This window comes from Cuculus canorus, chromosome 7, assembly GCF_017976375.1.
Source record: "Cuculus canorus isolate bCucCan1 chromosome 7, bCucCan1.pri, whole genome shotgun sequence".
Lineage (NCBI taxonomy): Eukaryota > Metazoa > Chordata > Aves > Cuculiformes > Cuculidae > Cuculus > Cuculus canorus.
In genome coordinates this window covers 33,850,194-33,866,570 of record NC_071407.1, presented here as the reverse complement: position 1 = coordinate 33,866,570, position 16,377 = coordinate 33,850,194, and the positions used below count along the sequence as shown (strand labels likewise).

General features: G+C 41.2%; 1 protein-coding gene across 3 annotated transcripts in view; it reads right to left on the bottom strand.

The window, feature by feature from the left end:
* The window catches only part of INPP5A (inositol polyphosphate-5-phosphatase A), a 246,022-nt gene that overhangs the window by 29,774 nt on the left and 199,871 nt on the right, over positions 1–16,377 (bottom strand). For all 3 annotated transcript variants that reach the window (XM_054071416.1, XM_054071414.1, XM_054071415.1), the window contains exons 10-11: positions 11,505–11,600; positions 11,094–11,168 (exon numbers count right to left, since the gene is read on the bottom strand). In XM_054071416.1, coding sequence (XP_053927391.1) covers positions 11,094–11,168; positions 11,505–11,600 — 171 coding nt within the window. The remainder of the gene's footprint in view (positions 1–11,093; positions 11,169–11,504; positions 11,601–16,377) is intronic.

The following is a 16,377-nucleotide window of genomic DNA, read 5'->3' as shown; positions in this document are numbered from 1 at the left end:
ATACAGCCATGCAGCACACGTAAGAGGGCGCGCAGCACGCATCCACTGGCCCGTGGCTGTGAGAAAAAACTCACAGGGCAGAATACTATTTTTAAAAGCAGGTTAAATTTATTGGTAGGATTTTGCAGTCTGAAGTTATGCATTTCCATTTAGCAAACTTCATCAGCCGAATGCTTCAGTCAGTTCGTAAGCTCAAGCTTCTACTGACATGAACAGGAATTGGCTTCGTATCAATGAAGTTCTCTGCACAGAATGAAAGAATGACTATCTTTGCAGTAAAGGATATATTCCTTATTTAACTGGAATAGAATTAAAAGCATTTAGGGTTGCAGTGCCTATCACTTCCTGAAGGAATTATCAAAAATGTTGTTTTTCCAGACAGCTCTGACCGTTTCATCTTTCCTCTCTTTTTCTTGCCAGCACTATGATGCACAAGTGCATTTATGTACCATGGTGGAGCAGAAGGCAACGCACAATACTCTTCTTCACCATGAGAGTGGTGAGGCTCTGTCCCAGGTTGCCCAGGGAAGCTGTGGCTGCCCCATCCCTGGAGGTGTTCCAGGCCAGGTTGGATGGGCCTTGGGCAGCCTGAGCCAGTGGGATGTCCCTGCTCATGGTAGGAGGGGTTGGAACTGGATGATCTTTAAGGTCCCTTCCAACCCTAACTATTTCTGGCATACTAAATTATGTTATTACGTAGCTTGACAGTAATTAAAGGATGAAAACAGAGCTTAGCCAGCTCTAGAAACCATGGTAATTTTGCTTGCTCCAGTTTAAAGCGACGAGGCATTCTTAAAAGGTCACCGTCCATCGGCATGCTGCAATGGGCCACCTTGGCTAAAACCGCACATGTATGAACCCTTTAGAACAGGGCAACTTAATTCAGTCATTGGAGTAGAACAACAGCAATTACTCATCAAGACCTACAGACCAAAGTCAGAGCATTGGTGGATCAGAAGGTGATATTAGCAGCATTTATCAAATCCATCGGCAGGGCCCACCAGAGAATTCACAGCTGTGAAAGGGAAATGAAGTTTCAGACCAAAAAGAGGAGATGAGCATACAGAAATGACCTTAGAGAATTAAAATATGTGGACACTGGTCACTGTAACCTTCTTTGCCAGTTTTGTATACCACACAATATTTTCCAAGAGACATCGGAAATACAGTAGCTTTATCCAGCTTTCCAGTCAAAGAAAAATATTTAGAAACTGATTCAGCACTCTACTGACTTCAAATAAAGCTCTGTGGAAATGCTGATCCCCCACACATACCCATGAAAATGTCATATATAACTCTGCTCTGGTCTTATTTTAAAGCTACTCTTTTCTCTAGCCAAGACTGTAAAATGATCCATTACTATACATTTTGATTCTTAATTTTCTTTCTCTCATAAAGCCATTCTTTAAAATCGTGTTTCACAGAAAAAAAAGTCAAAATCATTGAATATAAATGTACCACTTATATGGCGTCACTATTATATTTAAATTATTATATTTCTGCACATGCCTGGGAATTTGTCCATGCGTTCTCAATGGCAGCGTTGTCATAACATAAATTCCTTAGACGTGGATATATGGCACACAGGGAAACTACATCAAATGTACTTTTCTTAGCATTAGAAGAGTTAGGCACAGGTAGTCTAAGAATGCCAGCACTGAAGCCTCTCTGTGCCTGTACTAATTCAGAAAACCTTTGATTTCAGTGGAAGCTCCCCCAGGAAAATGCTGTTTTGCTCTTGTTTTGACAATATGCCTTTCTCTCTCTCTCTCAGAGGAGTCTCTCTACAATAGTTTAAAGGACATGAACATTTTCTAATAAGTATTTCAACTTTTTCGGACAACCAAATGTATTTAAAAATAATATTTGTTATGGAAATATTTAGATTGCTTAAAATGTCTAGAAAGAAACACACTTTCCCTTGATGTCTATTGATCACTACAGTAATTACTGGAGACTACTATTGGCCATGTCTTATTAGAGCTCCCTTTCCTGTCCCTTGCCTGATTCTTCACACTCCCACATTCCTTCTTCCCTGCATCCTTCCCTCCCTCCTGAGCCTGCTTTGCGCCGGAGGGGCCGGGCAGGGCTGTAAATGGCTGTGGCGGCACAGTCGGCGTTGCGAGGACCACACAGCGCAGGTCTACTCTGAGTGCAGAAATTACACAGCGACAGCAGACGCAGTAGAGCAGTACTGACTTTCCAAAGCGGTGACGTGTTCAGCTGGTGGGTAGGGCAGGCTGAACACCCAGCGCGCTGCAGAGGAATGTGCTCGAGACTCAGGGCTTTCACCTAACACAAACACAGCTCGCAGTTCACGTGCTGCAATGTTTCTCATTCTGAAAGACACTTAATGCCTTATGATGTCTGTTGGTCTTATAATACACAAGCACCAGAACGCTGCTTTGGATAAGACATTTTCAAACTTCTCCAATTATGTATCCCTCGTGTTTTTCCACTGGAGGTTGTAGCCCCTTTAGACGTTGCACGTTTAGATTTTGCATATGGCCTTGTTTTTCCTAAATACCCTGTGTAGATGCTTTCACTCCAAGCCGGTGGACTTCAGGCTGAAAGCACCAGTATGGATAAGCTGGAAGCTAAACAACCTGCTGGCAGCTCCGCAGGGCTCAGTCACCCCTCTTACCTGAAACACACAGCAGAGAACACAGACCTTTTCCTGAGATATTTCTGTTACTTGGAAAAAAACCCAGTCAGAATCCACCCATACTAATCCGGTAATCAGTTCTCAAAAAGGACACTAAAGACTCAACCAGTTAGTTAAGAAGTTAGAAGCACTGAGTCTGGTTGAGAATAGACTCTCATTCATGCAGCAGCAGTTGCATTTATGTTCTGCTGACAACAAAAGCGCCTTCTGCCTTTCACATGCCAACCGCTCCTTTCTGATACTCTGCTCTGCAGAAGCAAATCACGTCCCACCCCTCCTGCTTCACAGAGCCTGAAAAAGAGCCTGAAGCATCCAAAATGCAGTCTAGCTGCTCACAGCTTTCAGAGACTACAGCTCCCATCATTCTATGCACCAGCTCGATTTCTTCAAGGAATGTTATTTGCTTTTTAATACACCAATACAATGCAGAAGCAATGAGGACCTCTCAGTAAGCGCTGTTCTCGGTGAATTTACCTAAGTCCAGATGCACGCTACCAGTTTTCTAACAGGCAGAAAGTGCATTTTGTCACTCACTCTCATAGGATCCCTGTGCTTGCCTTGATTGTAAAAACCTGACCCTGCAAAATTGCACTCATGCAAACTGCCTCTTTAAAAACTTCACAGGAATAGACACTTCAACGTTACTGTAATTAATTCACAAACTGTGCACAACAGCTTGTAATGTAACTCATTCAGAATGGCAAGTACGCCTGAGCAGATGCTAACTTTAAAAGATTTGCCTTAGGAATATCCTGCTTGCAAATGTGATAGATTCAGTGGGTTATTTCATTAAACTTTACACCCTTATTACTCTGAAACATAATACAGATTTGTAACATTAGGGAGTTAAAACCAGCAGGTGTTGTCCTGTCAAACTTTCACTGCGTTAGCTACAATTTAAAAATACAAAAATTTAAAAATACATATATAAAAATATGTAGAACGCAGTTCCAGTAGTACTTGTAGAGTGACAAAAATCGGAACTTTCTTGAAGATAGACTATGATCCATGTTTCCTGCCTGATTCAAATTCCTACCCCTGCTTCTCTCTCCAGAGGGGCGGGTGCCTGAGAAGGCGAGGCAAGGCAGGGCACATCTCCTGCCGAGCCCAGGCTGGGGCACATAGATGCCCACAAGCAGCAGGCCAGCTAGAGATCTCGGGATCACAGGAGATCTGGATTAAAGCCTTCGCTTCCTACACCTTTTTTCTTTCACCACCTATGCAACGTATGTAAAATACACAATCAATCCTAAGATCAGGGACCGGAACCCATATCTCTACATCCTTACAACTGAGTACTTCGCTCTCATCTCTAGCTGTACTTTTGGTATGAAAGTGTCCTGAAGTATTAGGTTTCACATTAAATTTACTATTTACTAGTCTGTATGTGTGTGCACACCTATGTGCATGCAGACATCTGATTGTGAGATTATGAGGGGCACCTGGAGAGTGCAAAAGGACCAGGCTACCGCAGAGGCTTGGTGAAAAAAAAACTAAGTACCCTTCTATCTTTATTTGGATTGCTGTAGACTTCAGGCAAGAGGTGGAAGCCTAGTTACGGAGCTTTCGTATATGCGCAAATATTAACTGTAAGGGATGATGGTGAGATCCGTAAACTCTCAAGGACCGGAATACAGGTGTAAACATTGCCTCTCTGGATACCCTCTTGCATGTCACAAAGGTTGAAAAGGGTGCCCCTAGGCTGAAGCATGTTAGCAGATCATACTGACTACAGGCTAGATTACAGAGTGCCAATACAGACGTTGGACTTCTTCTTCAGATTATATTTAAACAAGGACCAATGGCTTAAAAAATAAATACAGCACGGTACACCTGAATTAGCCCTAGGACTTACAATAGCTGTAAGAACCAGACAGGGGGACAAAAGGTCATGAAATCCTACCTGTAACCTTGTGATATGTGCAAATTCTACACCAGAGTAATTCATTTATTTGGAATGCAAAGCTGGCAGTAAATAGCTAACCCAGCACATCTGGACTGACTTCTGCTTGCGATCTGGCTTTACATTTATGTTTGCTAGGGAGAACAATTCATCAATATTTCCCATCTCTGTCTTTACCATTGTGCAGTTATCCAACAGAGTATCTACAAACAACTAACTTAAGCAAATGCAATTCCAAGCACGGGAATACTGATTCTTAGTAAAGGAATACAGCACGAAGCCATTTTCCTACTAGTACTTTATATGAAAATCTGGCATCTCAGATGACCACCTTAAATAAAAGAGTCAGTTTCAGCATGCACGGGATTTCCTTATAACTATTCCCTATAGGTAACAGTGGTCCTAAGCAATCCATTTCCTTCCTCTATCCTAATTTGCCCTTATACATCATATTCAAGATTTTATCTGGACAGGGGCTGGTTGGCTCAGTGGATAAACCTCTGCCTTTTCACCTCTAGGATCATGGTTCAAGTCAAACCCTGATGAAATGCACTTGATCGTCCTAATCTAGTTCTTAGTGGACAGTATTCCCATTATCTCTAAAAGGGTCACAGCCAAGGCCATTGGGAAGAGAGCACTGCGCTATATCTTGTCTGTTGATTAATACATTTTCAGTGAGGCCAGATCCTTAACCTTCATGAGCAGACGTATTCTCACAAAAAGCTTAATAAAAGTTTCTAATGGACTAAACCTTTCTTCTCAATCTGCACATCATTTTGGGATTTCCTGGGAATATAAATCCCTCCCCACATATAAATTAAGCAACATTTAAAGGTATGTTTGCCTGAACTGTTTGTAATAACACCTGAACTGTATGTAATAACAACATAATTCTAAGTTAATTAGCATGACAACAGATCACTGTAAATCATTAATTAACATAAGGAGAACAAGACCTTTATAACTCAATCAATTTTTACAGTATATTATCATTTCCTTCTCACACCAAAGCTAAACAGACACACAGAATAGAAGGAATCTACCTTCAAAGGCTGATTTCACTATTCAAAACATGGAAATTGAATAAGAATGTGCTCTCCATAGAAGTTCACTGTTCTCTGCAGCAAGAGGACTGCTGAAGGACCACTGACAGCAACACGAACCTCCTCTTCTTTTTTTTTCCTATTCTAACAACAATTAAAGTAAGAAATGGAACCACCTCCCTGTCATGACTATCTAGGCTGGAAATCATTGGGCTTTTATGTGTAACCACCTTAAACCTTTTTTAGAATCAATGCTGTTAACAACAGCAACAGTTTCCTCTGAACCATCTGATTATCCAGGAGCTACTGTGTGGCTGCCACTGTGAGTCTCACCTCCTTTACCTCTGAGCTTCAAAGGCCAGGAGAGCAGCGGAGACCAAGGACTGCCAGGGCATGTGTCTCTGAGAGAGCAGAACCGTGCTGCCCCGAGGCAACAGCAGACAGGAGAAGGCAGGGACAACCGTTCTAAACACAGCTGTATGTACTGTCTGGGCAATCCACAGTTTCAATACGGGATGGGGGATGATGTGCTTGAGAGCAGCCCTGCAGAGAAGGACTTGGGGTGCTGGTTGATGAGAAGCTCGACATGAGCCGCAATGTGCGCTCACAGCCCAGAAGGCCAACTGTGTCCTGGGCTGCATCAAAAGCAGCGTGGCCAGCAGGGCGAGGGAGGGGATTCTGCCCCTCCATTCCTCTCTTGTGAGACCTCATCTGGAGTATTGTGTCCAGTCCTGGAATCCTCAACATAAGAAGGAGATGGAGCTGTTGGAACGGGTCCAGAGGACGCTACAAAGATTATCAGAGGGCTGGAGCACCTCCCATACGAGGACAGGCTGAGAGAGTTGGGGTTGTTCAGCCTGGAGAAGAGAAGTCTCCAAGGAGACCTTATAGCAACATTCCAGTGCCAGAAGGGGCTACAAGAAAGATGTTTACAAGGCTTGTAGTGATAGGATGAGGGGCAATGGGTATAAACTACAGAGAGGCAGATTTAGACTGGACATAAGGAGGAACCTCTTCACAATGAGAGTGGTTGCTCAGGAAAGCTGTAGCTGCCCCATCCCTGGAGGTGTTCCAGGCCAGGTTGGATGGGCCTTGGGCAGCCTGAGCCAGTGGGAGGTGTCCCTGCCCATGGCAGGGGGGTTGGAACTGTACGGGCTTTAAGGTCCCTTCCAACCCAAACTATTCTATGATTCTATGATATCATGAGTCATCAGCTTCCAAGAACATCAATGGACAAAAGAGATTATGATTTTAGTAGGAATAACATCAATAGCAGTTAAGGTTTAACTCTTAAGACAATGAAATCACTGATTACTCTTATTACACAGGTGTGGTCAAAATCTTAAGGACAGTACACAGTTTCTATCTGGATTGATTGTTCAATATGGTTCATACGAAAGATAGAAATGTATGCACCATTTGTCATTTCGTATTGCAGTTAAAGATTATAAAATGATTCCTAATGATTAAATCATTATTCTGTGGTCATTGCGAGTTTTCACATTCTTACTATGTATTTATTTAACTCACTACTGAAGAAATAGCATTTAGCTTGTGGTTCTTTTATACAAACCATAACATGATTATAATTTTTTTAATTCAATAACTGTCTCTCGCTTGCTTTCCTTTTGATTACTTTGAAATTAACAGGGAACTCTCAAACACAAGCTATTTTGAAAAAAAACCCAATCCCACTTTATAGCCTGATTTATCATAAACGATTAGTGAATTTGAAAAGTAAAAAGCAGGTAAGAGTGTAGAGTTATTCAAGAACTCCATGTACGCTGCTGCTTTCCTGAAAGCACAAGCATGCTGATTTTTATCACTGGAGAGCTGACAGATCCAAAGCTATGACCAAGTTCTGTGTGAGCAGGGCACTGGCGAGTGAGTGTCAGGTCAGGAGTGGCCAGCACTGCAGATCCACCGGGGAAGCCGCTGCAGAAGGCAGAAGGTGTTCCCCAAGTCCCTGCTCGCACAAGGACTCCTTGTGCTCTTTGGGTGGGTGAGGAGCTGGAGCACAAAAGAGGGGAGACTGGAATCTGGTGATGGTTCCCAACTGGGGACTGCCAGCTCTTAAAGGGTGCAAGCAACCAGTTCAGATGAGACAAGCCTCATTTGTTCTTTGGACACCCTTCCTGGGCAAGTCTCCAGAGCAGGAGGGCATGATGGTGCTGTACAGTAAGGCTTGGCTGTATCCCACCATCAAAGTCAGAGGTGTTAAGTTTCTTCTAATTCAAAACCGACAGCTTAAATGGAATTTGTCTGACACTAAGGTGAAACTGTGTGTTGTATCTTCTCTGGTCCCACCTTTCTCCCTGCCACTCTGCAACATCCCTCCCCACAGCACCCAGACATGTTCTGCTTAGGGCCCTGAGTTACCCCCTGGTCCATCTGATGTTCTACAACAATTTGGAACATATAAATTAAATATCAGGACCGTTTCGCATTATTGCTACAGCTATTTTCAAATAGGTTTCCTCTCTTCTCTATCGCTACACGGCTGGATAGATCTGGGTGTTCCTTTCTCAAATAAAATGATACAGAATGTTCACTGCACTTCAAGCTAACAAATACAGGTAATTGCTAAGCTAACTTTGGAATAAGCTACAGATAAGTCTGGATAAGCTACAGATTAGTTTGGAAAAATGAGACCTGACAGATTACTGTACACATTTCAAACTGAATTTCTGTTGAACAGATACTTTGTATCTATATCAGATTTTTCATAAAAAAATACTCATTTTTATAAATATATCTTAAGATTCTTTTTGTTGATTACAACATAAAAAAGAAGGAATAACTGTGTATGGACAATGATAAAGTAGCCTGTTGATAATAAATATTTGTCAGGCCTTGTCACATCTGTACACATTCCAATGTTACTGAAAAGACACCACACTGATAAAAAAAAGTACCCTCAGAAAAATCAATGGATTTTGAGCTAAAGCAGTTGCTAAACACACAGAAAACATCTTTATCCAACAGCCATAGTGCTGTGAAAATTCCCAAGCCTTGCATTGGTACAGCTAAGGAAAATTTAATCTTCCCAAATACTCATCAGGGCACTCCATCCTGCAGACCTGACAGCCCCACTTATAATTAATTATACAATTTCGATGGGAATATCGACTAAACAAAGCTATAAATCATAGAAAAAGTCAATAGGCATGGACACATTCAATCATGTCCCGACCAATGATTACTACTCTTAAAATACAATAATTATTTTCAGGAGCCAGCTTGAATTAAATTTCTGTCAGGCTGGTACAAGACCAGCGGTTGATGAAGGATGCGATGGATTTTTTGGGTTGAATTCGGCACAGAGACATTTATCCTTTTAGATAGGTAGTTTGTTTTTAGTGATCATGGTGCTGCGTGTTTAACTAGACCATGAAGATTAGATTATCTCCAATGGCTCATTATATCATTTATCTTTTCCTTCCATGTTTGACCTGGAAGATTTCCCTCTTCTTGATGCATGAATGAAATGACTGCTGATTTTGAAATGGAATGTGCTTATGTGGGATTCTGCCTGTGCCTTTGCACCCTGCAACCATGTATGTAAAGTCAATCAGCAGTCACCCGAAATACCACTAGCGTGTGGTAAGCGGCAGCAACAGGAATAGCTTTGCTCAGCTTCAGAAATGTACCGGGGGGGTGGGGGGAGAAAAATGACAAATATTTGAGATGTTTTAAAAGAAAGCTAAAAAAATTGTAACAGTAATAGATGTAGAGGAAAATCTGACCTAGGAATGGGATTAGTATGGAAATGGGAATTGGGATTAGCATTATTAATTTGAATTAAATGTCCTCTAAACTGAAAAACATCAGCAAAAGAAATATTCCGTATTTCTCAAGGATGCATTCATCTTGCATATTTAAAAACCAAACAAATCTCAAACCAACTGATCTCACAGTAACTGTGTTTTAAGACATGTTGCCTTGACAGACATTTCTCATCGTGAGCATACACAGCAGTCCCAACAAACAGGATGGATGTGAATAGATGCCGTAAGGAGAAACAGATCTTTGCTTTCCTCGTGAGTCTGACTGATCAAACTCTTCTGATCTCAAGAAATGAGTGAGATCTCAGATTCTCACATGAAATTATTCCTAGGTCAACTTAAAAACAGAGAGGGTAAAAGGGCTTCAGGTGTCCTCCTTGACCTGGATCCTTGCAGACAGCCCTCCAAACAACCTGGTTCTCTATGAACAGCAAGAGAATAAGCTGTAGGCAGGAGAGCAGAAGAGACGGAAGAGTCATGGACTCATGGTACATTCCGGTCCTATGTAAAAGGGAGCAGTGCACGGGGCAAGCAGGTGCATGGTTTAACTAGTGCAGAGCATGGCAAAACTGAGCAGTGTGAAGCAGGGCAAACACAAAGTGGTTCTCCAAAAAGCTGAGATACTGAAGATGAATCCCTTGTCTTCTTTTATTTTGGATAGGAGGAAGGAAGGTAAAACTCAGTCACTCTAAGGAAAGGACTGAAGATTTTCTTTGTCAAGTGCAGCCTGCCCTATTTATACAGCTCAGATTATTCGACACACAAATGCCGTTAGATTATGCGTGGATGGGCAGACCAAGATCTGACCCGAGCAAGCACAGCTCTCTGATGTCAGTGAAGTTGGGCCCATTTCCACAAGCACACAGTCTGGCCAATGAAATCCACAATAAGGCTCCATGCAAGACGTACATCCCCGATTTTTATTTGTGGATAACTGTTTGGTTTTTTCTCCTGATTCTTCATGTTTTTCCTTTAGTTACACTAGGAACCTTAAAGGAAATTGAGAAAATTGCAAATGATATACAAACTTTCCAAACCAAGTGGCAACATTTTGAAATAAAATCACCTTAAAGAAAATATAAAGCCATTCTCCACAGAAAAACTGGAGTTCTCATTACAAACCAGAACATTTGTGTTCCCTGTCTACTCTCTCCTCTTAGGGAGCCCTCTATGAGTGCCCAAACAGTGCCGGTCTGCTGCAGGGTTTGAGATTTCTATCCTGTTTATTTATGTGTTCCTATTATTCTTTGTACACTCAGAAGACCCAATAATTTTCAGAATGGCTTTGCACTAAGGACTCCTCCTAAGTTACTATGGCACACAATGAAGACCTAGTAAAGACACGGGATACTTGAAGAAACGCAGAGCAGAGGACAGAGAAGATAAGTGAATTGTCACGTATATTCCATTTACAATTTTGTCTGTGAAAAAGAAGGTAAACAGTTGCCAAAGTTAAGAAGCTGTACACAAAACAACTGGTTAAGCGAGGAGGAAATCTGGAGCAGTTATTGTGAATTGACAATTAGGTGAATTGTCTCTTCTCATTCTGTAGACAGCAAGGTTGATTAGGATAGATGGCATAAGTGATAATTCCCAAGGAAATAGGGACAGTTGATAAGGATAGGGCCAGTAGAGAAATGCAGTTGCTATGTGAGTTTCCAGCTTACTCCTTCAGAAGTGTTTAAGAATGAACTTACCGCAGTGCCATTGTTATCTCTAAATACATCTTGATTAAAATAGTCAAAGAGCTTCTTTTCTAATTGTAGCATAACCTAAAAAAAAAACAGAGGAGAAAGATTAGCCAAGTGCTTGGACTCAACCAACTAATACACAGCTGCTGGAAGTGACCCTTTTAGAGACATGCAACCCTTTAAAATTACCCGAGGTTTCTGCACAGCTAAAGCTCCTTGTCAGCTTGCCCATTTGGTTGACTGGCAATCACTTAGAAAGATCCAATTAACTGAGCATTAGGTCTGACAATCTATATCCCTTCCCTCCCTTTAAATTATCAGTTTGAAACAACTATATTCATGCTTTGTAGGAAAGAAAGTGAGCATTCAACAACGTTTCTGTTTACACAGGGGGACAGAGGGCATTAGGTTGTTTACCTTTCGGTCATTATCAGATTCACGAAATATTAGCTTGACTACTTCATTTGTGTCAGCTGCTCGGATAGTCTGCATTGTAGCCTTTGCACATAGTGTCTACAAAAAAAACAAAGGGAGAAAGAGAAACTAGTTTATACCCAACATAAGACCACATTTCATTGAATCTTATCAATCTATTCGATTCAAGGCCCACCTGCAAATACGATTTGCTATAGATCAAAATAGAAAGTACTGCTAATTTAAGTTACTGTCACTCATGATGGATTTAAAACAATAAACTGAATTACTGTTTGAAGAGAAACAGGCAATACTAAGAAAGTGTCAATCAGATAAGGCAAATAGTCACTAAATTTACTACCACGCACGTGGGTTCTTTCATAGGTCTGTCACTGAGTCACACATTACCTGTAAGCATCCTCAACAAATACTTCCTACACCTACTGACACAACAGCTCCACTGGTTTCTGCAATGCCTTCTGAAAAGCTGGTAACCACATTGGCACTAGAGTTCTGCAGCTTAACTCTTGTTTGCAGAAAATTCTGCCTTTCAAATGAATGTTAAATAACTTAAAGTCCTAGCAACATTCACACAATCTGACAGTAAGTTGCACGGTTTACTATGGACAGCAAATTCCCCACACATCATCCTTTTAAATAAGAGATAACATCATATTTCTAGATATCTACAGGACTGGGTATCTAAAATATAGCATGAATCAACATTTTATCAGGCACAGAGGTATAGATTTCTGAGGAAGTGTCAAGCCACAATTTGTTTGCCGTTCACCTGGTTGGGACTCACTGTCAGTGACAACCAAAGCTGACCTAGGGAATAACACCGAATATCTTCTTTAAAGGCTTGCTCTGTTGCATTGTAACAGGCAAAACCCTGGAGCTTTAGGTAGTAAGGCATCCATTTAACTTAAAAACATACTTCAGATTTACTGGATCTCTATACTCTTAGTGAAGCTTTAAGTATGTTAAGTGCTTTGAAATGCAGAAATAGACCATATCTTAACTATGGGGAAGGCAGGCTTCACAGAGGGTTCTGCAGTTATCCTGCTTGGGCAAAGGTACTGGATGTTGTATAACGCTACCCCTGCCCATCTGCCTGGGTTGCTGGAAACCACGTGCCAGAAGAGAGCAAGGGGAACTGAGAAAACCTTGGTATTACTCAAAGGCAGTAAGAAAATGGCCAAGATGTGCACTCACACACGGGAGGCACTCCAGTATCCTTCAGCATGCTTTGCTGTTGCTGCCAGCATCTGTGCACCGCTCTGGATAAGGATATCAGCAAAGACTATTCTGAATAAAAGCATAAGAGGTTCTTAACAAAAATGTGCTAAAGCAAATAACTCAATCAAAGAGAGGGAAAGTTGAGTTCCCTGCTTTGCCTGTTCCATTCCTTTTCATAAGGGCCAGACAGCAGATTTTCATTTTGCATAATATTCACTTATAAAATAAATATGTACCAGCATAACAGGGTAATAGAATTTCGCTACTACATGCTTCTTCCTTTCACAAACAGAAATACCGATGTGGGGATTCATTAGTAGTAGTGCAGTACCCACCAGGCACAATGCCATGAAACTACAGCTTACTTCTCATTTATCCATTCTGAATTTCTTCTGAAGGAACAAGCAAACCAGTATTTAAACAAAAATCCATTTGCTTCCAAATACTTTAGATCTCAGCCTAGATTGCTGGTGCCAAAGTGGAAACTATCTGCCCGTGGACTTTTTTTCTCCCATTTCTCAGAAAGACATTAAAAAATGATCCTTGATAAAGGCCTCTGCGCGTTGCCACAGCACAAACAAAAAGCATCAAGCTAAGCAATTTCATTTTTAAAGGATAATTGGAGTGTGATTCAGTAAAAATAAAATACAAATCTGATTTTTTTCCTCAAGTCTGTGAACTGAACGGGCGCCGATTCCCCATCTAACTGAATAAACTATGTCCCTTCCTGACAAATTTTTCTTGATTGCTTTGTCCCCCTCAAATGCGATGTCATATCTATAGATTACAAACATCTAACTGGGTTTTGTCCTAAAAAGCTTGGCACGACCATAGCACCGATATGGTGGTGGGTATCTGTGAAACCACAGCTTTCAGTGGAGGAAGGAGTACCCGTCACGCAGACACAGGCGGAGGCTGCCTTTTGAGAACTTCATCTGCACTCTCAGAAGGTATTTTATCAAAAGGCGGAGAGAGGAGATGCTGTTAAACCTAAGCCCACCTGGGACGGAGGAGGAGAGGCACACCAGGCTGGTTTGTCACCAGGCAGTCAGGGAAGCTGCCCTTTGGGTACCACTGATGCTAAGCCCTGACCTGGGACCCTTGCCCTCGCATTCCCATGTACCGTACCACCCTTTTTGTCTGTTGGGACAGTAATTCCCGTTTTGCCATCTGTGTCCAAACCGGACACCAGTGAGGTTATCCAGCAGCGAGCCATTCCCAAAGTGGCTCCCTCCCATGCCGGCTATTAAAATTCAAAGCACAGATCAGTTAATCGGGTGAAGCCCCCAAAAAATAGCGCTTTGGGCTCATGTGTCACAAATCAGTCTGGTCGCCTTTAAACAGCGCACCAGATTAGAACAAGCACCCGAACAAACCAAAGCGGAAAACCCGCCGCTCTCTAAAGCTGGTTTCTAAAGCCCTAACAAATCGCTCCATCTTTCACTCATTTAAACTTTCCAAATGAGGGTCAATACGGTCCCAGAGCATCCAAATGCTAATGCGCTTAAGGGCGCTTAAGCAGCTTTCCAGAGTGAATGGGCCAAAGAAGGGCTCCAAGAGACAAGGCAGAGTTACTGTCACTGTCAAAAAGTCATTGTAGCCACCCCCAGAGTGGTTGCAATTCAAGAAATTCATGATTTCTGTCTCTTAAAGGCATCTGCTTGAGAACATTTTTTTTTTCCTGAGCTGCTTTATCTCACAACTTCAGGCCGGCTCGAACAGAAAAAACCCTGCGATGGACTCTTGAGAACCAATACAGAGAAAGGACCCACATACCTTATTGCTTTCAAATTTCACACGCACAAAAAGTTACCTTATTCGCAGACAAAAAGTGATTGGGCAAAGGTTCATTTCTTATACAAGCCAGAGCACTCCTTTTTTTTTTTTTTTCCTCCTCCTTTCAATTTCTACAAAGTCGTAGTCACCCAAGCAGAAAACTTTGGGGAACATGTGCCTTTTGAGACGAGTCTACTTATGAAGGGATTTTTTGTTGCTGGTAAAGAAAATCAAAATGCTATGAAAACACACTGTTTCTTTTTGAGTATTCCCTCAAAAGTACTCTTTTACAAAGCCAGGAGAGGGGAAACCAGATATCAAAACTCCTCTAGTCAAGTTATCTTCTTAAAAAGATCTTTTTTGCTTTTGAAACAAAATTTGGTTAAAAAGTTTGCAGGAAAGGTTCATTTAGAGCTCAGAGAGAACTCAGTAGCCAGTCTCTGTTCAGCCAATACAGATGTGTCTTATTCCTATGTCCACAAACACTGTCCACACAGGTAGATGTTTCTTACTATTTTTAAATAATCCTTTGTGACAATTTATGCACATCAAATTGTAACACAAAGCAATAACTTTTCTGATAATGGCTTTGGAACGTAATAAAATGCACTGTTATGCAAAGCTAGGAGTGAATGCTTTTTATAAGGATAAGAGACAAATCTGGAATTTCTCCTAAACTCTGCAGCCCTCAGAAATGGAAAGCCTTTCGATTTACAGCATAAATGCAACCTTCAAATTACATCTGCTCCCATATATATATAGACACACACAACACATCAAAATGTTTTAGACTTTTTCTGCATACTTACAGTAAAAAGGGATAAAAACTTTAACACTATTGTTACGTACGCAAACTATACACATGCAATAGTCTATAACATATATTATAGATGGCTTTTTATATTGTGTTTATTTGGAAACACACTGTACGCTGCAAACAGTGCTACTGTTTCCTGCTAGCAGCGCTCTGTTGAAAATTGCAGCTGATTTTTCATTGATTTTGCACTCCTCCTCCTTTCTGAACACCCTTTAGACTCGAGTCCACCTCCAGCTGATTTATCACGCTCTTATAATTAATTACTTCAACAAACTTGCTGAAAAAAGTGCATTATCCAAGCACATACAGACTCAAACTTTCCTATTGATTCTAAAGATGTGTATTATTTTTCCCAATTATTTGAATACTCTCCTTAAGACTCTTCTAAAACAACAACAACTACAAAAGAAAGCAGAATATAATCGCTGCTTCTTTGTAATTAAAAAAGTTCAGTGACAGCAGCAATTGCAATTTCTGGGAAGCTGCATGGAGTAAAACACAAGTGTTTGTTGCTTGAAGTGCCAGGAGAGAAGAGCAGAGTCTGAAGAATGCTAACATAAGCCAGGTGAAATAAGTTCTTGAGCACATGAGCAACCAGTTCAAATAAACTTAAGATACTTCATTTTTCCCCACTTCCATATTTTGTGGCTCCCAGCAGGACAGAAAGAACAAAGGCAAATGTATCACCTAGTTATGGCAGTAAAACGCTTCTTCTGAAATGCTGCTCAAAAACCCAAACCAATTTTACACTTACTAAATTAGGATAATCAAACGCTTTTTCATTATTAATCCAGATGCAAACTGTATTTGAAACAATCAGCAAAGTGAAAGATTTGCCACTTTGGGAGTAATAGGAACATCTGTCTTGTTCGGCCTTCTCCTCACCTCTGAGGGGCTGATAGGAGTTCCTGGGTATTTGGAATATTCTAACAGTAAATTCACCAAATCGTGTGATTCAAGTGAAATACAATTTGCAAGTGAGAAAAACAAAGTTAAATGTAACTTTCTAAGTCAATGGAAGTTGTGCATTTAGCTACAGGACAG